We start from the raw sequence: 25,440 nt of genomic DNA on the forward strand, positions 1-25,440 counted from the left end.
TGACTGTGTTTGTTACGTGTACAAATTTTGTCTCACAGTTTCAGCTCAGCTTTGCTTGTTCATACTGGTTGTTTACTGAGCAAAGCAGAGGGAGGAAAAATCAAATTGCCTTGCGGGCCTCATCTCGTGGCACACAAGATGAAACCTGAAACTTCCTTACTTGTTTTGGGTTAAATTTGAAGTTGGTAGTATACCTCCGAGACCTGCCTACACGGAATCACACTGGGTTTGTTTGCCCTGGTAGTCAGGGCAGTAACCTGTTTTTCTTTTCATGTGAACAAGTGCATTTCCATATGTTATTCTTTATGGTCAAAGTCTTGCTAGATGTAAACCAGACTTACATTTGACTTGTGTGTCACTCCTACGATACCCTTGTAGCATAGATGATCGATTACAAGGCTTGCCTTGTAGCAGCCAGCATGCTGGAGTTTTTCTTACTAAGATCTCGACATCAGCACTTTGTGAACAGTTGGTTTGAAGTCGCCGGAACACTCCTTGCACGTTTTTCCGCTGAGGTAGAAGGAACAGTGTATTCATGTTTTTAATTACAAGGGACAGTTTGTTCACTTGTTCTTTGCATTATTAACAGTTTTAGTCCTTCCTGTTTTGGAAATGAGCAATGGACTTTATGGTTGGTGGTGAACAACACAGTGCCAGATGGAGGCTGGTGGGAGAGACAGTAGCTACAGAACAAAAGTTCTGCCTAGAACCGTTTCATTGTCAAATGAATCAACTGTTAACGCATCTGTGTTTTGGGTCGTGATCCCTTGAAAGGTGACCGTGAGAGGGTTGTGAAAAGGGCCTTGTTACAGTGTCAGGGCTTTGATGTGCAGCTACCTTTTAGCTACTCTTTTTTTTCTTCCCCCCCTCCTTAATGTTTTTAAACAGGTTATGTTTAAAAGAAAGTTTCTGCTGTGTACTTCTGCGGTGTCCATGCTCATCTATTGATACTTCCTTTGTAACACCATGGTAAAAAAAAGATTCTGAGAGTATTAGTTAGGTTGCCACATCATCTGGATCCAGAGGTCACTTTTAAGAAAATGTGGACTGCTAAAAGTCTTTGCAGTGCTCAAATACTGTTGCTTCAGTTGAAAGAAGGCAGATTGTGTAGTTGCATGTTTCCAAAAAGTCAGCAGTTCTGGACTGGAATTCTAAACTATTGCAACATAAGAGTGCCACATAACAGAGTTGAATTCCAGGTAAGTGTTTTTGTGGTGCTCTAGGTATAAGTGATATGCATCAGTATAGTGATAATATCATTTCTTTTAGAATGTACAGAGCTAAGCTTTTGATCTTGCAGCCTTATTTATGAATTGAAGATGCCTATCAAGGTAAAGGGGCGGGCAGCAAGAACTTGAGGGAGAGCCAGTGTTTGAGAATGAACTTTTTGTGTCTGATAGTTCTAAGCTGGGGAGAAATACTAATTTTTTTCAAATTATACTTCAGAGAATACTGCTTGATAACTGACAGGCTTATTAGTTAGAGTGACAGCTGTTTAGTGAAGAGTAGGACCAGAGTTCTCTGGAAAACTTTTTACTAATGTAATATTGCACAAAAAAGGGGGGGAAAAGTCAATTTTTATTGGATCGGAAAGGGAGGATAAAAACATAAAAGTTTGATTATAGAAAAAAAATCTGTGGATATAAACAAAAATAGTGGGAAAGGACACAAAATTAAGGCTAATGTTGGACTTTGGCACTTCCAAATGGCAATGTTTTTCTTTTTCTAGATGTCTAATTAAGTTAATCTTTAAAATATAAATTGCTGCATGTGCTTTATAAATACTAGAACATAGTGGTTTCAACTAGTTTAGGGGGGGCTAAGCAATTGAAAAATTAATCTAGATGGTTTTACAACTATTTTAATTTATTAATCTGTTTAAGGATAAATAATGTTTATCTTATATTTGCCTGTTGTTCCTCTTTTAAATATTAGTATTTGACTGTATGATTGTAGGTTTCCAAGGTAGATGATAAACGATCGGTGGTAGATACAAGAATGGCTACTAGGGCAGAGGGAACTAAAATAGCTGCTGGAAAAAGTCCCAGTGGAGTATGTGGAGGAAGCCAACATTCATTTGAAGGTATTAAAGCTTTTGCCACCCTATTCCTAAGAAGTCAGCCTTCCCTGTCCTTTCTAGACATCTTGTGGTAATGATCAAGATGGTCTAAACTCTTAATGTGAAAGTTTTGTATCATGTGATGTGTTTATTTTTTAATTTTAAGGGTCTTCTACGCAATTTTTATAGTTTGCAAAGACTCATGTGACTTTCCTAAGTGTCTTAATGGCTAATTGGATTGTGTACTGACTATTTTGTGTTGTTATTATTATTATTTTTCTTCAACTTCATTAAACTCTTACAATGCTTATTCCATGTGAATGGATAGATGCAAAACTTTTTCCCATTCTCTTGTTAGCAACTGTAGTGACTCTTAAGTAGAGTATAATCTGTTGGATTGTTTTGTGTGAGCCTATTTTTGATTGGGAGAATCAGTTTCTTGAATATTCACTGAAAGCTACGAATGGTCTGTGATGCTAGTGAACTTTTTTTCTGTTATAAACGTGAAAAAACAATTCCAACATTCCTGTGTGAGTGGTGATTTCTGATTCAGGTAAATTAGTAGTTACAATTATGACCTTTATTTTAGCAAAGCTGCCTAGCTAAACAGCTCTTTCCATAACTTTGGTTGTTTTGTCATTCCAAGCTAGTAACTAATCCTCAGATATGCTGTTATGCATCATACGTTTTAGCTCCTGTGCTTCAGGGTGCTTGGTCACTTGCATTCTATGTATATTTAATTTTTGTTTGTAAAGGTTTTTTAGGCAGTTGCTTTGGGCATTTTCCACTTTTGTTTACAAATGGGTGACACAGAGGTAATTATGACTGGTTAAGACACTGAGATCGCATACTGTTTATATAATTATATTGCTCAGGAAACACCAGTATGAGAAACTGTTGTGCTATTTCTTGTCCATGACAATTAGGAAGACAGTACCTGTCCTGAAAAAGCTATATTGTACTATATCATAATTCTGCTGTATAGGTTTGTCTCCTTAGATACATTCTCTTGTAGGTTTGCATTAAAAATGGATGAGGTACTGCTGAGTAAACAGAAATGCCCGCCAACCACCCAGTATATTTTTAATCACCAGTGAATTCTTTTATTTTTTTGCAGATGTGAGAATCAGTTAAATAGAACTCTTAGGTTTATGTTTATTCCTGAATGCTCCTGCATTATCTGTAATTAGATCAAACAGCCCCAGTGGCCTTCTAGTTTCTTCTTGTACTTATCTTTACTTATGCTTCTGTTTTTTCTTGTAGACAACAAAAGCATACCTATCCCCTTAGCCAGTTAGAATCTTTATATTTTGAAATTTGCCAATCATGTAAGATGACAATGTTTTTGCAAAGTAGCGGCAAAAGCATTTGCTATGTCCTCTTTACATTGTATCTCTATGGCATGTGCACTGTTTAGCTGAAACGTACTTGTGCATCTTTTAAGGTTTATTGAAATTTTTTTCTTAGCGCATGCCAATATGACAACTTTGAGTTAAGAAATAATATCATTAATAGTCAGAACTTATGTTAAACCCTCTGAGAGTGTTTGTTCTGAAGTCTTGTGGAATAGGTGTTTCATAACCATTTCTAAGATAGCAAGATTTCTGCTGTTTGCTCAGGCAGCTGAAAAAGCTGTCTGTGTCCAGATGTGACTGTGCTCCTATTCTGGTACTCTGTAAGAAATTGGGAGGGAATAGTCATACTGTAGACTTAACTAAGTTTCTCTGTATGTCTTCTTGGGAGTTGTTATAACCCTACTATTCTTGTGATCAAAAAAGCAGTGATCTACCAGATCATCGAAGCAAAAGACATTGTTGAATCATACTATCTCTGAAATACACCATTCTAACTTGCAAATCAAGTGTTGCCATAATATATTTGCAAGATGCGAAAGAAACAGGAAAGCTTATATTCTTACAAAAGTGAGTGTCTTGGTTTCCTATTTCGTGCTTTTCTGATTTTACAGGACATTAATGAATGCTTTCTTATCTTTTCCTCTTACTGAGAGATTCTTTTGCAAAGTGAAACAACATTGCTTAACTGCCTCTGTCAAGCAGATAGTTCCTTATAGAACCATAATTCTTATTTATCTGTATCATCTTTGTAGGTTAAGTGCTTTGTTACAGATTGTTGTAAGAGGCCTTCAATTCAATGTACAGCACCTCCCCGCAGGTAGATGCATAGTGCTGAATGAAGATGTTAATGTTCTGTTTATTCTTCTCCATAATGCTGATTATTTGCAATACTCTACTGGTTTTAATATTGTGAACAAATGAAAGAAGACCTGATTGTTTCACCCAGCAACAGGTACTAGCTATCACTTAGGAGCTAAATATTACATGATTTTTCAAGTAACAACTGGATAAAGCCCTGAGCAACCTGATTTGATCTGATAGCTGACCCTGTTTTGAGCAGAAGGTTGGGCAAGAGACCTGCTGAATTATTCTATGATTCAATGATTTTTTTTTTTTCTTTCATTATTTACCCACTTGTAGGGTTGTTACATGTATGTGCAAAACGCATTTCTCAGTCATGCAGCTACATGTAACCACTGGATCTGTCATTTGAACCTGAATGTCATCTGCCAATTAATGTTTGTACTGACGTATTTTTAAATTTCATGTATATGTGACAAATACATAATGTAGACCTGGGAACAGACCCTAATTAATAAAAATGTAGTGGCTTGATAACACAGCCATGCTGTCACTACTTTTGATTTGAAGTTCTCTTGGGGAATCTGTAAAACTGCTGCATTGCATGCCATACAAATCCAGTGAATCAAGTACTTCTGTTTTTAACAAAAAAAGTATTTGTTTTTAACTGCTTTTTGGATTGCATTCATTTCATCTTTTTAGACTTGAAATTAGTCTGCTCTTAACAGTGTGAGACTAGCAGCATTCTTTAACGGTATGTCTTTACTTGAAATCTTAGTGTTCTTTTTTCTTTTTGCATGTTTGTCTCTCACTGATTCTTTTTGTCAGTCAAGAAACTGATCTGAAGACTCATTAAATAATCTCTGTCTCTTGGGTTGGGGAATGAAGAAGGAGGAAGAGAAGTATGGGATCTAAGTGTTAATGAATTAACTGTCATCGAAGAGTGAATGCCATGTATCCAGACAAGAGAACAGTGGTTACTCACAATAACTAATAATTAGATAGGACTAAAGCTCATATAAGAAAATAAAACTTCGTCGTGAAGCCTTGTAAGAGAAGGCATGGACATCTGACTTTAGTCAGTGTATTTTCAGTAGGTTTTGAACTGAGATTCAAATAATCTCTTCAGTTCACATAACCTCCTTTTCTGTTCTCGCTTTAGAGAAGATATACCAGCCAATTCTTTATACGTTGAAGGTGTGATTGTCTTCTACATTTGTAGAGATTTTTTTTCTTTTTAAAAAAAAATCCTTTAAAATTTCTTGCTGTAACTATGCTTTAGATACTCTCTTTAGTTTTCATCTTCTTTTGATTTGTGAACATCTAAATATTTTCCAGGAGGAGGAGATACCTTTTAGAATGCTTTGTAGATGAGCCTTGTAGAAGGTTTAGAAGATGTGTATATATACATGTACATAAGCTTGTTTTTATTTAAATAAGCTTGTTATTTTACACTTGTGTTTCTTAGGTACATTTCATAGGTCCCTTAGATGTAATTCTTGGGATTTGTGAACTCTTAACTTCATTTGTTTATTTTCTGACACATCAGCTACATAAACGTTGTCCTTATTTCATATAATGTTTCACATTAATAGTGTCTTGAGCCTGAAATCTCTTTTGGACAAAAGCGGGAGTTAATTCTTCCATGCATGCTTTTCTTCCTACTTAATAATGCATTTGCTTTAACCAGCTTCACCTTTTTGTCAGGGTGGCCCATGATGCAGATGCATCTTTGCTCCTAATTTGCAGAAGGCATGGAAATAGCTGCAGCAGTTGGTTAAACTACTGAGAATGTAACTAGCCTGAAAGAAAGCACATCATGGCATCATACTTCAAAGTCTATTTTAGTTTTTTCCCAGTCCACTAAAAAAAAAAATCTTCGAAGTAGAATTGTGTTTGTTGTTTCCCAGTAAAAACTTGAGTAAACTTTTTTTTTATCTTCTATGCAGTACAGTGATTTTTCTTTAAATTAAAAGATCCTTTCTTTTTAAAAGTAGTAACACGATTTATCATTTGCTTCATTGCAAATGCCTTTCTCTCATATTGCCACAGCAAGAGTCAACCTGAAATCCTTTCTATCAGTACAAATGTGTTAGATACAAGTTACAGGTATTCATACTTACAAGTGGATATGCAAGCATTTCCAGTGTAAAGGGGGTAAAGCACAGTTGATAAACTACCTTATGATAGTGTAGTGTTTTAGCAGCATGCCTGATGTGCCAAACAATATGCCCTGGCACTATGAGATGTGCATGCTCTCTTTTGGTTTTTGGTTGGGTTTTTTTTTTTTTTTTTTAAGGAAAATAGTAAACCTAGTTAGACCCATCCGTGGTCTGATTTTAATCATGTTATGGGTAAAGCAGTTGAGTTTAGCGTGTCTTCTTATCTAGTGGTTTTGAAAGCCGTTTCTTATCCTCATTTTACCTGCTGTTCCCATTTCCAAGCTGAAGAGGCAACTTAAACCAAAATCTGTTTCTGTATGTTTGCCTCTCTTCATCAGAACTGATACCACGGTGCCTGTAGATGATTTCCAAAAGAAATATCTCATTATGAACCAGAAGAATCAAGTCTAGTCCTGAGTATACTGACTTTATTTTTTTTAAGTCCCATTCATATTTATGTGTACCTAGATGTACTAGGAGTTTGTTTTTAATTCAATACTAAGATAATCTGTACAATATCATGTATATCTGTACAATATAATCTGTGGAATACCTTGCTCTCGTAATAGTAGTTATTTGCAGAAACAGAAAAGCTGATAAAATTTAAAGCCTTTTTTTTTTTTTAAACAAATCACTTGTAAGGATCTGAACTTACGCTTCCTGTTTGTGTTTTTTGTTACATTTGAATTCTATCCTTGACACCTTCCAAGCGTGTGTGTATGTTTTCATACATTTAGTGCTTTGTATTTTACTTTGGTTGTTTTTTATTCCTTCTTATTTTAATAGTAGCAATGATATGTTGTGTGTTTTTCTTTTCTAAATAAGAAATTACTTTAAGAGTTCGTTTATTAATGATTACTAATAATACTAGTAGGCAAATGAGTTCCAAAGGTGAAGGAAAAAATGCTTTCTTTTATATTGGGTTCAAGAATATAATTGAGAATTATATTGGCTTCAAGACTGTGTGTGCAAGGGGAGTGTGATGACACAGTAGCCAGCAGTTTTGTAATTAATTTGATTTTTACTGTAGGTGGCTAACAGTGTTAGCTCTACAGGAGCATTCTTCTATCACTTTTGAGTAGCTACTTTTATTTTGTATTTCTTTGACAAATTAGGTGAAAATGTGCAGTTACATTGTACATAGATATATATATTTCTTGATTGAAGAAGGGATTTGTGCTAAGGAGTATTTTAGAGTTGTTTTCAATTTTGGAGATGCTAAACTAACTGCTACTTGTTTGATGTATTTGGTAATAAAAAGTTTTTACTGTTCTTAAATAAACTGCCTTTTGTTATCTAGATATACTATATTATGTGTTCCATGCCAGAAGAATAGATGTATATTATAAGATAAAATTAACTGATCCTTTTTCTGACTGTGAAATTTTATTTCCACAGCAAAAATGAAACATATCAATCTGTCATTTGCAGCTTGTGGGTTTCTGGGTATTTACCACTTGGGGGCAGCAGCTGCTTTTTACAGCCATGGTAAGAAGTTACTGAAAGTTGTGAAAGCTTTTGCGGGAGCTTCTGCGGGATCACTGGCTGCCACTGTCTTATTAGCAGTACCAGAAAATATAGAGGTAAATTAATAAACTTGTAGGTATAGGACATTTTCAAAGGATATTTTTGATATAATCATCTACCATTAGTTTTTTTTGAATATTTTGGTTCTTCTTTTTCTTTTTGCTTCTTGTGAAACAACAGGACTCCCATATGTGTTTTCATTAACAAAATCTGTGACTCATGGGCAGAAATGTTTATGAAGCACATATTTCTTTGTGACAAAAGTCTGTCAGACAGACTTTATATTTTAAGCTATGTAAATATAAATTTCATGTGTGTGAACGTTGAGTTGTATGCAACCAGATATGCTTTAATATACTGAAATGTATATGCACTTATTCACTGTATATTACAAAGTTAATCATGGTTTTCTTGGCTAGAGGTGGGCTTTGTTAAGCAAATGCATAGCACCATCCTTTCATCCTTTTGTGAAAGGAGATGAAAATGGTAGCTGGACTGTATCTTCATAAAGTCGAAGAACATCACTGGCTCAAATTTCTTCCTTTCTGTCTGTGCTCCATTAGGCAGCGCAGGAAGTGGCTTGTGCACCTCCTTTAGGCTCAGTACAGTTCATGACTTAACAGCAGTAGCCCCACTGTATGCCAGGGAGGATCACCCTCACAGCGTTCTGTTCTGACATGCTGCATGTGTGTTTGGGTTTTTTTTTTTTTTCTCCAGCGATGCCACCCTTTTCTCACCATGGATATGGTGTCATGTAGAGACAGCAAAGTGGTATTCAATGACTACTCGTACAGGTTCTGTGGGAGAGCATTAGCTGGTCTTTGTTTCCCCTTAAGTTAAAGCTGCTTTGCCCTCCTGAAGTGCCTGTAGTGACTTTGCCTTCATATATGTATAGGACTAAGCCTTGCCAAAATGTTAATATTTCTTTGGTGTTCTGAATTATAATAAACACCATTATTGGCGGGGGGGGGGGGGGGGCGGGAAGGCTGTTATATTTTTGTTCTAATTACACTTAGGTTTCAGTCTAGTGAGCATCGGGTACCTTTCTCTGGGCCTTGCTTGTTACAACTTTTACGGAATTTGATTCAAACAATAGTCCCAGCCAATACCACACTTTGCCACTGATCTTTCTGTTCATTGTTTGTTTCTGCTATGATATGAACTTAGCTTGCAGTTAGCTGTACTTCTGTTGCTTTCAGCAGTAAGTTTTTCCCTGGCCTCTTTCCACCCCACCACGCCCCAGGTGCATTCTTTATATGATTTGGTATTAGGAAAGTTCCACTCTGTTGTGAAGAGAACATTACTTGTGTTCTGTTCTGGTGTCACTCCTTTACTGTAGCCTCTGATTAGTAGTTCAGTTCAAGTTTGCCTGGTATAATGCATACCTCTGACTTTAGTATCCTATGTGGTGAGCATAGCAGCTAGCCTTTTCTTAGCCCAAGGAAATTTTTCTGCTTGTTCTAGGCTTGGGGTATGAGCATTTGTTCCCAGCCTGGTCCAACTTACAAAAATCTCTCTAAGTAAAAGTATTAGAAGAGTTTTTATTTTTTTATGTTTGTGGAAACTAAGCCTATATTACATTGAGTCTGATGGTTTTTTTCCTTGAAAATATGTCAACTGAAGAATGTTTCATGAACTTTTTAGTCCTTTTTTTATTATTATTTACTTTTTAGTCATTCTTTTATATAGTTTAAATGGAAATTTGGCTGGTTTTGTTGGGGGAACAATTATTCCTAATTCTTATGGTATTTAAGTGAAGTCAGTGTTGGGTACTGAATAGCATTAACTTTTCATATCAGGATAATTTTATTATTACCTTTATTACATTTCTAACTTGAAATATTTTATATCCACAAATATAACTCTTATATCAGTTAATTATTTTTTTCTTTTTTAGTCCTCTCCCCAGAGATGGCTATGTTAGACAAGCTATAATTAGGACTTTCTCCATCTCTTAGTCTCAAAGCTCTAATACAACCTTTCCTTATCTTGGAGAGAATGTAACATTGTGGATTTCTTGTTTTGACTGTTGCTATTCTAACATGACAGTTTGAAAATGTTTTTCAGTCATATCTTGGATTTTTGTCACTGTTGAAAAGGCATGGGACTTGAAAATTCTAGGGAGGCTTATAGAATTATATATAAGTACCTATTTATTTCAAAAGTACCTTGATCATGTTAGATGTCAAGTTTTCGTAACTCAGTACAAGTAGTTACAATTTCTAAACATGTCCTCAGTCACTATTTAAAATTTAGATGTATTGTTTAAAGCTTCTAGCACTATAAACAATTTGTAGCTGTAAGAAATTCCCTTTTGGCAGCAAGAATTATGTGGTCTATTCTTAGTACTTGTAGTATGGAAAGTAGTTTTCTGTCATTCACCTAGGTTTGGATTCATCCAGCTCCCTATTACTCTTAGCTCCCTGTCACTTTTATTAAAGCATCTTAGATCTAAATATAGTAATTCTGAGGTGCTTCTATGTAGGGTTTGTGGGTTTCTTCTCTATTTAGAGAGAGAGGTGTTCTGAATATGGCCCTTTCCAGCTGATTGACTACAAAAGCCTAAGTGCCTAATGTACCAAGTCTTGAATTTATTCTACATGTAACTAATTTAATATATTTTAATTGGCTTGGAACTGGCAATGGCACCTACCTCCTAGGATGAAGGTGCAAATCTAACCTATGTGAAATGAATTAGCACAAATCTTTACAGCGCTTGTTGCTTTAAGAGGTATGGATCTTTTAATGAACTTTCTTGATACATATATTCGAAGGCCATATAGAGAAAGTGGATGCAAGAACTACGTTTCTGTATTTCACTTAGGTGAGTGCTCTGTCATACAAGTTACTTGAGGAAGTTAAACTGCTCCAACCAGCTTGCTCCTGATCTCATAGTAATCCTCACCCCAGCTCTTTCCTTTTCCTTCTATTAAATCCTGTACCGTCCTCCTCAATAGGACACATTAGCTTCTCTCTTTATTTTTTTTTCCCCTTTCCCCAGTCACATCAATCATTTATTTTGTTACTAGCAACATACTTGTTTTTTGTGCAAGAAGCTAATATAGGCCAGGAACCCCAAACTTTCCATAGACAGATCTTTTATTATGTAAACGTGGTTATGTAGGTGAGTATGGGTATAATGTATTTATTAAATACCAATTTCAGAAAGTTGCATGAGATTGGATTTAGTTTTTTCCCCAGTCCCTAAAATCATAGAGAAGTCTGCATGAAAAGATAAAAAAAGGAATACAAATGCTAAATAGTGAGTCTTAAGCATTCAGAATGATAATTCATTGTTACAGAATCGTTTTGCTAAAAAGGAAATGCTACCTATTCCTTTTTTCTCCTTTTGGAGATCTTATGGCTCACACTTCAAGCTGTTTTTCTGCAGTCATTAATGCTAGGCATTTCAGCTTGCGTAAAAGAGGTTCTCTGTGCAGTGGAATCTGTTGTCTGGTTTTCTGCAGTTGTCTTTTCTTCCTTTGTCTTCCATTGTAGTATTCCATTCATTGAATACTCCCATAATATTTTATTCATTAAATATGTGTATTTGTTAGTAGCATGGTTTTTGCATTAGTGAGAAGAAATTGCAATAATTGTTATTTTTTAAATTCTTATAGGCATCTTAAGGTACTTGTGTGTGGTTTTAGTACTGAAGTAGTCTTTAAAATAAAAGGTGGCTTTACACTTGAAATATAAATGAGTGTTCTTGTAATGACATGTTTCAGAGAACTGATTATTTACCTGTGGTGATACATAGAAAAAAGGCCTTGAACTTTGCTTGATTGTTAAAGCGGTATTCTTATGAGTTTATTATTATTTAATTAGGGATGTTGTTTTCTTACAAATTATTTCTTATAAAAGGATAAACATTTTGTTATGCATACCTGGTTACAAACTAAGCACATATGGGAAAATATTTTAGTCCGATCTTATAGCTCTCTTAATTAAAGCTTTAGCCACTAGTATGTTTTAGGTACCACAGTTGAACATACTTCCCATAACTAAAACATCCTTAATGGTGAATATTTTAATTTGCAGAAATGTAAGCAGTTTGCCTATGGATTTGCCGAGGAAGTTAGAAAATTGGACTTTGGTGCTGTAACGCCTGGTTATGATTTTATGAAAACACTTAGGTACCTATCTTAATGCATTTATAAGATCATTTTTATGTGAAGCTCTCTAAATGAAAATGGAGAGTGTGCATAATTTTGGGGAAGCTCAGCACTCTTTCACCCTTAACAAATTTCCAAGGTTTTTAAATAATGATGGTGAATAATGTTTAGCATTTTCTTTGCTCTAGAGAAGGCATAGAGTCTATTCTTCCCTCTAATGCTCATGAGAGAGCTGAGAACCGGCTCTATGTGTCAGTCACTAACGCCAAAACTGGGGAAAATCACTTGGTTTCAAGTTTTGCATCCAGGGAGGACCTCATTAAGGTAATGAAATTGAATATTACTGCTTTAAATAAAAATGCTTGAGTTTCTTCAAGGATTAGAAGTATGTTGTTAGCTGTACAATAAATCACTGTTTTACTCAAGTAATCACTTGTACTATCAGTGGTGCTACAACCATAACATAAACAATGGAAGCAGTATTTGATCCTGCAGTTTCACAAATTTTGCTAAAATTTATTTTTGTGTGTGTTTGCTTCATCTGTTTTTAAAGTACTACCTTGTAAGCAAAGTCTGTTTAAAAAAAGTAACAGGGTAACTAATAGTTACAGCAGATGAGAATAAAATAGAGGATCTCCAAATTTTGTGATAATTCTCTGAGTCGCTTTGTATCTCTTACTTCACTAGTACCATTTACATTATGTTTCATCACAAAAGAAAGTAAAGAAAAGAAAGTTCCTGTCTTTAAAAAAAAAAATCCAACACTTTCTATATGTCCTTGTGGGGAATAGATATAATATAATGTTAAGTACCATATATAAACTGTAATTTAACTGTTGCTGGAAAGCTTATGTTTTACTGCCCATCTCTTTTCTTTTGAATGCCACTTTTAAAATTTGGATCAGGGTTGTATACATAAGCTGATATGAAACAGTAGGATGAATTCAGGTGCATGTAAAGCAAATGTTCTTTCTAGTAATTGATTATTTCTTAGTGGAGGACATCATAAGATATAGCAGAATAAAGGAGGAAATAGAATGAGAAGGAATTCCCTCTTTCCCTGTCCTTGTGGATGCTTAGATTAAATAAGAGATCCCTTATAATTAACACTTAAACAAAAATAATGACGCTTGTTAACAAAATCTCAAAGTATGCATTGGAAGTTTGCTTTAAAGGCATCATTTTTAAAAATCTTGACCCTGTTATATTCTACACGGTCAACCAGTTCTCAAAATTTGTAGTACTTCGTCATGCAAAGATAATTATGCCAAAAAGTTTATCTCAAATTATGCAGTGTTATTTCTAGCTATGGTAGCCAGCAGTGACAAGCATGAAGATTATTATTCTGTAAGTTTATGGATTTTTCAGTGAAATCTTCCAACCTGAAGGCAATTAAAAGCTTCAAGGCGACCTTGGAAATACGTATATTTTATTAGTATTTCAGTAGGTCCTTCATTGACTTAACCATTTCTGTTCTGTTCTTTTGTTCCATATGCTAGCAGTGGAATGGGTTGGAATAACAGTAATCAAATTCCAAATAATCACTCATTGGAATACATTCATATTGTCTGTTCTTTCAGTGCATCGTCATACATGTTGTTGTGCATGCCTTCAGCTATCCATGTATCACTCATACAACAGTCTGAACATTGATGGCTGCCCTGGTAGCATGGAGGGTAGAGCTTGTTAGGTTATATCATCGTATTATGCCTTTCCTAGACATGATCTACTATATCCGAGGCATGGATAAAGACAATGCTGGGCAAATGGTGGTTTATAACAGCAAGATTTCCCTACCCTCTGCCAGAAATCTTTCAACTTCCATATGCAGTTGGTTTCAATGCTTAACAAGTTTCATGGTTCCAAAGTTTTTCATAATGGCTAAACTGAATATATGTTGCTACAGTTTTAAGCTTTTATTTTCTTTTACTGTTCCCAGTGGACATGGAAAGGCAGTTAATAATCTCCCAGTTTTGAAATAGTCTTTACATATGTGAAGGCAATCATCATGTACCAGCATTCCTAGACTTGCGGTTCTTAAACTGGAGGTGAGGGAGAAGAGAGGCATGATTTGTATGTTTGTGAGGGAGCAGGGCACAGAACACTGTTGTATTGAGTTTGGAAAGGTGGGAACAGTGAATAGGAGTCCACGCTGGTCTGTTAGTGGTAAGGAAATACTGCAAGCGTTAGTTCTTCAAACTTGTCCTTCCTTGCCTCACTCTTGAGATCTAAGTGACTTCATAAGGAAGGCCAACTGCTTTCTTCAGTCGTCTTGAAAAGAATTCACACTCTGCAGGGGTCACCTGGTTTTGACTCTTTTTCCTTCACTAAACCTTTTGTTCCCATTTCTCTTGGTTTAGAAGGGCCAAAGTTACTGAGATGGAGTTGAAGGAGAGAGGAGAAAGGGAGTTGGGCAGGGGAAGAAGCTGATGACGTTGGGAACTTGGGAACCCTGCAGGATGTCACTTTTGAAAATCTGGAGAGTAGCGGTTTCAAGGGGGACCTTATCTTACGCTTTTGTGAGGGAAAGGCCTGTCTGTTAGTGAAATAGCTACAATTTCATATTTGGAAAATAAGAAGAGAAAGCCTTTTTATCTGAGCTCAGACAAAGCTGTGGTGCTTTAGATCACTGGGAAGAGAAAAAGGCCAGAAAAGAGTTCTCAAAGTGGAAGTTAAAGACTTCATATAGAGTCTTAATTATAACTTGTTAGGGGAGGAGGGGTGTTTAATACTGAAAGTAGTTTAATGTATTGTAAAAATAAATTTAATTCCACCAAGAAAAGCTCAGGCATTTTCTTCCGTAATCTCCGTGAGTTTTTTTGCACCTGATCATCTTTCATGTAGTATATGCTCCAGTCTGTAACTTGCTTCTGTTCCCCAGATTTGTTTCTCATGCTACCATGCAAGCACATTTAGCTATGTGAAAATTTCTGACATACTGCACTTCATCCACACATCTACCCCTTCTCTTTGAAATGCTGTATACTAATTGCAGATATGGGTGAATGCATGGGTGTAGAGATACACACACACACACACACACACTCATAGATATTACTATGAGTGGATAGAAAGGTATGTGTGTGTGCACATCTGTACATGACAGAAGAGGTGTCCTGGTCTAAAAAAAAAAATAGAAATTGAGAACTGCTGTAGACAGCAATGTAGGCTTGCAATAGGATAAGTAGTAATTTGTTAATACTTGAATGTATTAAATGCAAAGTATTGATAAGGATAAAGATACACATTTTAATTTCAGGCTGTTTGTAGTATTTTGGAAATTTTTAATTCTTAGAAAATCAGATTTATTAGAAGAGTAAACACTATATTTACATGCCAGCAGAATGGTTGGGGTCAGCTGCTTCTTTGACAATACTCTTATGGTATTTTTTTCAGCATATACATACTTAGTTTCTGCAAAATCACAGATTTACTTCACATTGTGTAAGACTAAGTTCATACTGGTTTAGAATCACATTAATCAATGAGTTAATTTGTGATACTTTGTTTTGAGGGTTGTCACTGTTAAATCATAAAAAAACCCCAAACCCTACTGAACAGTTTTAATCACATTTTGACATACCACAACAAGAAGACATTTTGAGATGACAGTGGTTTTATGAAAAACTAATATATTAACTGGTTACTGTTATATTATTTAATACAGATAAATATGTATGAAAATATGTATTGGCTCAGAATTACTTTGTTACCTTTTGTTCACTTCTGTTCTCTCTTCTTTCTTTTGTCTAGGTCCTGCTAGCAAGTAGTTTTGTACCAGTATATGCAGGAATTAAGCCCATGGAATATAAAGGAGAGGTAATTTTTCATTACGTTTAACTATCAACTTTTATTTTTTTGTAAGAGTATTCTTCATTTATGATGTAATTATTTGATCTTGGGGGAAGGGTGAGTGGGAATTACAGTACTGTGTTTTGTAGAATAGTTACTGTTTCTGTTGATACTGTAGATTAACACCATGAAAGATGACATGAGTCTGTTCATGTGTTGTTTCAAAAATTGTGGGTGCTGAGACTGAAATGATCCCTGTAGCATGAAGCTGTTTGCTAAAGATAATGTCTAATGCTTACCATGACAAGCAGCTTCTTGTAGTAAAGATGCTCCTCATGACAAGCTGTGTTACCAACTCTAAAATATTTTTTGCAATTAAAGGGACCACCATTCTGCTTTTCTGTTTAATAGAAGGAATGATAAGGGAGATCTTGGCAGCTTGGACACTGGTGGAGTACCTGTGTGTGTCTACGTATGTGTTGTAATTCTGTACAGAACATGAGAACATGCTTACCAGGCACCTTCAAATCTCTTACCCCTGGACAAACATTAAAGAGTAAACTTTTTTTTTCCCCTATAGCACACGGCTATGCAGTTTTCAGAGGTGTACACTACTATAAGAAAACCTTTTCACGGTTGCCTGTTCTTGGTTTAGCTTCAGGAACTTTTTTGTCTTTCTTATTCTTAAAATATTCATATATTTATATAATTTTGACTGTTTAGTCTGTTTGTAATTACTAGAAGCATGCAAATAGACATTTTTTCTTTCTGAGAAATACTACATGATACTCTTTCCTTTATTTCCTCATACGCATTCAAATGGTGCCTTTAGAACACCTATGATCCGATCCTCACAGTCACCTTGCCAAAAAAAACCCACAAAACCATATGCATTTGTCTCTAGCAACAGGGAGTTGGAGTTTGTTATGTCAGAAAGCTTGTCAGCTTTAGAATTATGTATACAGCAATACATACCAGCTAAAATGTTTGAAGGGTTTAAATCAGTATTGCCTGACTGCTTGTGTTAAATGGAGACTGCTTGCAGCTTCCCAGGGTCTTGAAATTTTGCTGATTGGAGTCTTTTTATATGTTGCTTGTGGAGCTGAAGGGGCATGCAGCGTTGTTTTAGGTTCATTCTGCCATTAGTTAAAGGGAAGGAAGTGTCTTTGTTAAATTTCTTGTGTTCTTTCAATTAAGAAAGTGAAAAGTTGGCTTAGAGTTTTGTCCACAACTTATTTAAAACGCATTTTGCTGGATGAACACTGCAATTATGATTTGCCTGAGTATTGTAGTATTTACTGAAACACCTGCAGCGGCTTCTTAGTGGACAGTTCTCGTTTCTGTCCAACTTTATTTTTTTGAATTCAGAAGTGAAATCAAGGAATGTTTCACGGAATGTGGTTCTTCTCTTACCTGAAAGCTTGTTGTCGTTCCCAAAGCTTCTTACTACTCTCTTTAAGTGAGATTCAGAAAAGGCAGTTTCTGAGAAGAAGGTTGCTTTCGTTTATTGTTATTTTTTGGAATGATTAGTTCTGCATGTCTGCACTGACTTTTCTCATACTCTGTAAAGTGAATTTGTGGTTTGGAGAGGTTTTTGGTGTTTGAGAAAATTGTTGCCCATAAATGAATGTGACTTCCATTCTTTAGTCCAAAACACTTAGAGCAGGGTGAGAGCAAAGACTGTAGGATTTCTATTGCAATAGTATTTCCATGGCTTGGCGTAGTGGGTAATGAGGATATGTGGGTGGGTAATAGGGGCCCTAAAGCATGCAGTGTAGAGCCAGATACATGGCATGTAACCTCATGATCCAGACATGGTAAGCACCGAAGTCAGCAAGATGGACTAGATATTGGTTTGGCTCTCCGAGGCCACCTATCGTATTAGCATCATATTCCAAGTTCCCTGAAAGCTTTACTGTAATAGACCAAACTTCTGTCTGTCTGCATTTACACTATTTTCAGGGAGTAAATTCCTTAGGCCGTATGGTCCGTGGCAGCATGGAATTGAGCTTACTCCCTGCTAGCTGCTCAAGTCTTATCTGTGCTTCAGAACAGTTGGTCTGGATCTTCTCTGGGCTACATATGTCACTTGCATACATATCACTATATCACTAGGTCATCTGGGAGTGTTTTTGAAATGTATTTCAGTATGTTATCTGAGGTACATGTTGCATGATACATGAGGGAGTATGGTGCAGTTTTGCTGGAATAGTATCAGAAAATAGCCAAATCTGTTGCTTTTTGGAAAGTATTTGGCTCACACTGGAATTAGCTAGCATACCTGTAAGTATGCATGCTTGGAGGCTAGACTTTCGGGGTAAATAAGCTGAATTGCATGGTAGCATAGGCATAATGTCAGTCTGTTCATAGTATCTTTTCTTCTGGTTTGGTGAGCCTAAAAATAATCTGAAGGAAAGGGGAATGTAAAATAACATCTGAGAATTTATAGTCTGTTAATGGCCTCAACTAGCTTTTTTACCTGGGTTGGGTATTTAAGGTGTCCCTGGACTAGTCTTCCCGTAACAGCAGGGCATACTTGCTCCATGTAAAATTATCTTTTTTTGAGTTGGTTTGGTGTCCTCTGAATCTCTGGCAAGTTTAATCTTTAAGACAGATAAAGATCCGCAGATGATTGAGTTGACTGTATCTGATGATGAGGCTGTAGTTTGTGTCACTGTAGTTCTTACAGAACAGCTTTGTAAAAACCGTCTACTGGTAAATGAGTAGATTCTTGTTAGGTCTACCCCACATCCTTAATTTCATTGTCTGGTTTGGTTTTCATTGCACATTATTTTAGAACTTTCTCTGTCTTTGCACTCTACTTACAAAAAATAAACTAATTCAGAAGTTACCAGGAATTTGCCTTATCAGCTAAGAAGCATTTTTCAATTCAATGGAATTAAAATAATCTGGGGGATTATATCTCTTTATTTGCAGCATATAAATGTTTCATTTTAACTATGTAACATGAGGGACTGTGAAGCCGAAATATTTTTGACCAAGAAGCAGTTTCTCCCAAATGTTTGAAAGAAAATAAAATGACAGAGGGCATGTCAGCCAGGAGTAACAGAATCTACAAAAGATAGTGCTTAATGAAAAGTATTGCCCTTGCCTTGGTAAATATTTTGACTTTTGAATAAATACTGAAGTTACATAAGAGGAGAGAGGAAAAAACCTAAATAATCAGAATTTTTAAAAGTGGGAGAACTTTTTAAGTGGTAAAAGTACTAAGCGAGACTTGTGAAAGACATTGTTAATGTCGTCTGTTATGGTGTCTTTGACTTGGCTTAGACAGGGACTCCACTGTTCTTGTCACTGTAGGAATTGCAACAAAAAGCCGCTTAGTACTCCAAGGAACATTGCATATAAATCAATAATAAATGACTATTTATAGACACACAGAAAAAAAAGCCTTGGTGTTAGAAATGTAAAGGTATGTTGCAGCTTTGCTCACAGTTATTGCAACAGTTGTGTAATAGAGTTTGAGAAGTCTGAAAGATAGCTTTAAATGGCTTTGGAAATTTTTTTTTTATCTCCTTTTCTAAGGCAAATCAGTCTTAATCCTAAGCATTGAGAAATATGATTTTTGTGGAAAGTGAAGGAATTCAATGGTGGTTTGTGGGTACTGACATCAAGAGCCAATGTCAAGAGGCAAGCTCTAAAGCATGTTATGAAGTAATAGGGTGAGAAGGTCTATAGAGGCTATTGAATGTGAGTATTTCTAGCTTATATTTTAAGCTCAGGAGCTTAAAGAAGTGTGAAATGGCAAATTCCATCTGAGAAAGTGAAGAAGGGGGCAGGGTGGAGGGACAAAGCAACCTCTCCCCCCCCCAAATGGTGCTTGCTATATATCCATGTCTAAAAGAGCAAATCTGTATATTGTCAGATATGAGAGTTGACAGTGGAAGGAGGGGCAAGTGACAACAAAGTCTTTTGGTTGCATGAACTCAAATGTGGCACTGGGAGAAATCTATACCTATAGAATTAAAGGGAGTTTTGCTTTCAGTGAGGGTAAATGACACAGCTGAGAGGGATCTATACAACCAAGTGACAGACCTCAGAGAATCTCAGGGGCTTCTGAAAAACAAACACTGTAACCTGAGATAATGCTTCCTGTATAGCAGTCACTGCATTGAAAGCTAGTGTTTTGCCAACAGTTTGAAGACAAGTTTAATTTAGATGTCATAAACAGCTTCCCAATAGTATACTTTTTGTGGGAGATCTTTTTTTTTAATTTTGTGACTAAATTCCTGTGGCATTTTCAGTAATTTTGCTGTTTCATAATGGTCACATATAGTATCACCTATAGGCAGAAGAGCAGTCTCCTGCCTGACTGGTGCTAAAGAGGACTGGTGCTAAAGAGTACTGGTACCATTTGCCATTTGTAGTGTTGTGTGTTAATGAAACTTGAAGCTGATCTCCTGAAGTACTCAGTTTATCTTTGGGCAGGTCAAACCCTTAAGAAACACTGGAGTCTTATAATCAGCATTTCAACTTGACTAGCTTTAGCTGTCTGCAGTAGTCTACATCTTACAAAGTTAATGTATGTTTCCTTTATAATTAGTGGAGAAGAAAGTACTTTTTCAGCACAATTCAAATCAGATGTAAATGCCTACTTTAGGATAAGGTGGATCATGTGCTAGAAGTGTTTTCTCTCCCTTGACGATAAAGGAAGTGTAGAATGACTAATTTGGCTGTAGATACATAAATTCGGTGAGATGCATCTGATCACCAGACCTTATGTATGATGTCAGTGAATGCATCTAGCCAGTAGACTGGTGTTGAGTTTTGGGTTATGCATATAAGCACAGTAAGAAATATGAATGTATAAAACATATTGGAAAGAGATGTCATAGCTGTCCCTGCTTATACTGGGATGGAATTTGGCTATGGTCCCTGTGAAGATCAGGCTTGTGCCCCTAGACTGCCTTTAGAACCAAGAAATATGTGGGGCTCTGCAAGAAATTAATCGGTTGCTTTTGTTTTTTCTTCCTCATTCTTTCCCATACTCAACTCCTGTAGCAGACTTGATGTCTGCTCCCTCTTATGTGCCGTAGTTGTTCAGCTCCTTCCCACCTTTACCCTCCACTTTCCAGCTATTGCTGTCTTGTGTTGTATATGTAAGAAGACACGAGGCTCTGGAATAAGAGAAAAGTCACATTTGGTTTAGCTTGGGAAGTCAGTTTACCTGCACATGCAGATTGTCCAGCTCCTAATTTGACTCAGAGTAATGTTTTAGAGGATTATACTTTATCTGATATGGTTAACAATCTTATCTTTTCATGTATGTGTTGAGAAAAATTCTATGGGGCATTTTGTTGTTAGATCAACTAGAAAGCCATATCAATAGCTTGATAAATATATTACACACATATTTACACATTATGTCAAATGCTCATTGATTAAACACTGTGTGTACATTGTCAGTTCCTTGATTTTTATGCCTCATACTCAAGCTAATTCATGGTATTCTGAGAAGGAAACCTGCAAGTTTTCTTGAGGGTGGCGTAGAGGAGGCAGGGACAGGAAGGATGAAGTATTCAGTTACGAACATACTGTACTAAGGTTACTTTGAAAATATTTTTGTTTTCTAATAGAAGTGGGTTGATGGTGGCCTTACCAATGGCCTTCCTATCTTGCCTGTTGGAAGAACTGTGACGATTTCTCCTTTCAGCGGTCGATTAGATATCTGTCCACAAGATAAAGGACGTGTGGATCTTTATGTTAAATTTGCAAAACAAGATATAATGGTGAGTTGCTTGTTTATTAAATAACTTCAGAAGAAGAAAAGGTAGTTGAGCAGTTAAGGTTCTGCTTATTTTTAAGTGTTTATTTTCTATGTATAGATCAACTTACGTAATGTTTCGGCATTTTCTGTTTTGCAAATGGAGTGTAAACTTTTTCTTAAACACAAGGGAAGGAAAATGTAGAATAAATTTTGTCATAAAGGTTGAAAAGCATTGATCTAATACAAAATAGAGCAAATTATCACAGTCTTTTATATGTAAATAATCTAGGTTTGCTTTAAGTATCATCTGTCTGGCTAGGCAAGAGTGTTCATAGGAAAAAAAAAAAAGATGACTTCTGTAGAATACCTCAGGAGAGGGAAACAGCAGAATATCCCTTCATACTTATTAAAATCGGCTGCTCTGACTGAATTTAAAATACAAGTTTGTCATACATTCCAAATGGTATACAGTGACTTGTCACCTCATTGCTTGAGAGAGCTCGTGTTAAGATTTTGAACGTTTGTAACCACATTTTTCCATAAGTTATTTTGTTAGGTGTTACAGAAACATTTCTGTATATTGAAATATAGGCTAAGACTGATTTTTATGGCCTCCTTTTCATCGTTGACACTTCTGTCTTTGCAAGCTCTGTCTCACAAACTTTAAGCACAGTATTGCTTCCTTTGACATGATGAAAGAAAATATTGAATAGCAGTAGACCTAGCTGTCAACAAAACTCCATTAGAAAGAAGAAATAAAGATTAGCAATAACTGGTACTTTGTTTTTAAAAGTTTCTTTTAGACAGTTCTTAATATGTTTTCTAATTTGAGTAACGTAATCCTAAATTGGTCCTATTTCTGAATCTTTATAATGTTACACAGAGAGATTTTAGTCATAGTACTTGGTAAATGATCATAAAGCATGAGATTATGGATTTCATATATATTGAAAAGGTATGCAATCGCTTACTGTATATTTCTTGATTGTGATTTTTGTCTAATATCTAGTGCATCTAGAGGAGGAAGAATGAGCTGGTGATCAGTTTAGAGACAGAAAATTAATTGCAGAGTTACAGGTCTTCTGGGGTCCTACAAGTGCAGACTTGTGTAGAATCTCTGGCAACATTTTAAACTATTCCATTTGAAGCACCCTTAGCTTTTAGAGCTGTAAAAATGTGAACTAAGAATAATTTTTTTTCAGCAATATTGTAATCTCCATAAAACGAAGAGTTGTATATCTTCATTTTATCTGGATTAGAATGTGAATAGTTTTCTGTCTCTTTAAACCTCATGCATCTATTAGTGTCAATTTGAATAATTGCTTACTTCAAATAATGAAGATGATTTTGATATTGTTTTTCAAAATTGTGTATAATAAAGTAGGTGGCTAAAGTATTAATCATGTAGATTAAGTGTTCAGAACTTTATTAAATCTAATTATATTTTTAATTTTGTTGTGAACAATTTAATAATGTCTTTATTCAAGTATAGAGTTCTGAAATCTCTCTACACCATCAAAGTGACCACTTGAGATGCTGAGTAGTTCTTAATTTGTTGGTAACACAAGCTATATTTATACTCACGTGTTAAACGTTGCCAGGGAATGTTCCCAAGAATGTGGCTGTTTGCACTAGCAAGCTGTCAAAATATTTCCTTGCACAAGCTTAGCATCTGCCAGCTACCACTCTGCCAGGCAGTTCTGGGAATGTTTCTGAAGTTAAAATGTTTCAGAAACTTTGGGCAGTCTTACAGGCAGTCTGTCTTGGAGGCTGTGAGTTTAGTAGTATATATGCAGACCGTTTGTGCCAGTTTGTCTTGGTGCTCAGCAGTGTACCTGGACATGGTTAATTTACTAGTGTAGACATAGCCATGCTGGTCTTTTGTTTTTACATATGCTACATGAAACAGATGACAAAACAGACAGCAACAAAGTCAAGTCTAGATAAGTTGCTTTAATAAACTAATTTATAGCTTCTCGCTCTGTTGCAGCTGTCTCTGGCCAACCTAGTAAGACTTAATCAAGCTTTGTTCCCACCAAACCAGGAGAAAATGGAATTGTTGTACCAAAATGGATTTGATGATGCTGTACATTTTTTACTGAAAGAAAACTGGTTTGAATAGATGGTACGTAGAAAATTAACAAAACCTGATAGCTGTTAAAACACAGCTGCAGGCATCCTACAGAATCTAAGGGATTGCTGTCCTAATTCCAGTTTATGGAAATAAAAATCCCAATGGAATTGCATCTGCTTCTGTCAAGAAAGTATCAGTTGCACTCTGAAGAACTGTATAAACGTGTCAGAATGGGAATTGTACTTGCCTGGTAGTTACCTTGTTCTGAGGAGGTTCAAGCTTAGATCCATTTTGCCTCAGCTGAGGACTTGAGTGTGGGATTTGTAAAAAAACTGGTGTTGTCATAACTGCAGAAATTTGAAAGTCTTTTTTCATGTTATTTGAGAAACAAATCAAGGTTGTACCATGAAAAATTACAATCTTTATTGTTCAGGTAATGTAATAGTTGCACCTGCTAATTGGATGCTGGCAATATTGCTGATCTAATACATATCTTGCAGTATTCTAAAGGACTTGGAACACTTAGCACTAGCCACGAGAAAGAAAACATTTGCACTCTTTGATATGTGTATTTTTCAACTTTAAAAGTTCTTGCCTTTTTCAGTGAATGTGGTCTTTTAAAATTTGAAATACTCGTTGAAATTTGTAACAGAAGTGTGATGTGTGAACGTAAAAATATCTTGTAAAGAAGGGTGTAAGAAATTGTTATATTTATTACATTTTCTTCCTCTGCTAAAATTGAATAAATATATTTTCTTGAAACTTTTGTCCAGAACTCATTTATAAATTTCTTGGAATACTGTAACAACCTGAATATCTGTAAAAAACCAGTCTGTTGGTGAGAAGTTGAAGTAAGTCAGCAGGTAACGAACTCAGACACACGTATCTTGTTCTTGTACCATTCACCTTGCATTGACTACTTTAAGTGCAAGTTCAGGATTTTCAGTCTTAATGCCTAAATCCTAAAATCCACAACTGTTTATTTAAAAGAAAACAGTGTTAGGTTTTTAAGTGTGTTTTTAAGTTTATTTCTTAATACTAAAATAATAATTAAAAAAAAATTGGAGATTGAATTAAACAGGTATGAAATTACAGAATTCCCCCAAACCAATAGAAAATCTGGGGAGGTGGGAAATAACATTAAAAAAAAAAAGATCTGCTATAGCTGTTTGAAAGCTTCTTCAGCACATAGCCACCAGATCTGTATTGATATGTAGATTGCATCAGATTAGGATTCATGTGGTAGGGATTGAATTCTTTTATTGCTGTTTTTAATAACGGAAGAAATAAAAAAAAAATGTTGATGTAAAGCACCTTACTTTCATTTTAGAACAGCAACTCTTTCTAAACGCATGAGGTTCTGTATACAGTGAAAACGGGATAGCTTGCAAGATTTCCAGATCCATATGACAGCATTTTTACATGTAAAACTGAAATAAGTTACCTTTGTGCTACCAGGGCACCTGTGCCTGGCTCACTTCCATACCTGTTTATACACAGCATAACTTTTGGCGTGAATAGAAATAGTGAATAATGCTATTAAGGAATTCTCTTCTTTCACACTGATCTGCTATGGCCTAAGTCTCTGATTCAGTGGTAGTGCCTGGTTTAGCACTCTGGTGGAAACTTGAAACAGCTCTTTTTCACTTTGCATTCTGGGGGCTTGAAGCTACTCACAAGCATATGTCTTCTAATCGGTTACCTTTCTGAGTAATAATGGTGCCATATATATTTAGTGAACCTGTACAAAGCTTGTTTATCTGGATGCAGTTTTTTAAGAGTTGCTTTTAAAGGAGAAGGTTACTAAATGCTAAGTTCATTTATTGA

The 25,440-nt window shown here is 35.7% G+C and overlaps 1 protein-coding gene across 1 annotated transcript; it reads left to right on the forward strand.

Moving 5' to 3' along the window:
• The first annotated feature begins 899 nt into the window (after positions 1–899).
• Positions 900–23,661, forward strand: PNPLA4 (patatin like domain 4, phospholipase and triacylglycerol lipase). The gene is made up of 8 exons (XM_009485182.2): positions 900–1,199; positions 1,957–2,083; positions 7,776–7,960; positions 11,946–12,040; positions 12,208–12,343; positions 15,773–15,838; positions 21,409–21,561; positions 23,530–23,661. The coding sequence occupies exons 1-8, from the start codon at positions 1,041–1,043 to the stop codon at positions 23,659–23,661; spliced, it is 1,053 nt and encodes a 350-aa protein (XP_009483457.1). The 5' UTR covers positions 900–1,040.
• Positions 23,662–25,440: the final 1,779 nt, after the last annotated feature.

The sequence above is a fragment of the Pelecanus crispus genome, chromosome 1 (assembly GCF_030463565.1).
Source record: "Pelecanus crispus isolate bPelCri1 chromosome 1, bPelCri1.pri, whole genome shotgun sequence".
Classification (NCBI taxonomy): domain Eukaryota; kingdom Metazoa; phylum Chordata; class Aves; order Pelecaniformes; family Pelecanidae; genus Pelecanus; species Pelecanus crispus.

What these genes read in the sequence shown, in the direction of transcription:
- PNPLA4 (XM_009485182.2), top strand. Translation starts at nt 1,041, where the DNA reads ATGTGGACTGCTAAAAGTCTTTGCAGTGCTCAAATACTGTTGCTTCAG. An exon ending in GATTTTATGAAAACACTTAG is followed by an intron (nt 12,041 to 12,207) that starts GTACCTATCTTA and finishes TCTTTGCTCTAG; the next exon opens with AGAAGGCATAGAGTCTATTC. An exon ending in TTGCAAAACAAGATATAATG is followed by an intron (nt 21,562 to 23,529) that starts GTGAGTTGCTTG and finishes GCTCTGTTGCAG; the next exon opens with CTGTCTCTGGCCAACCTAGT.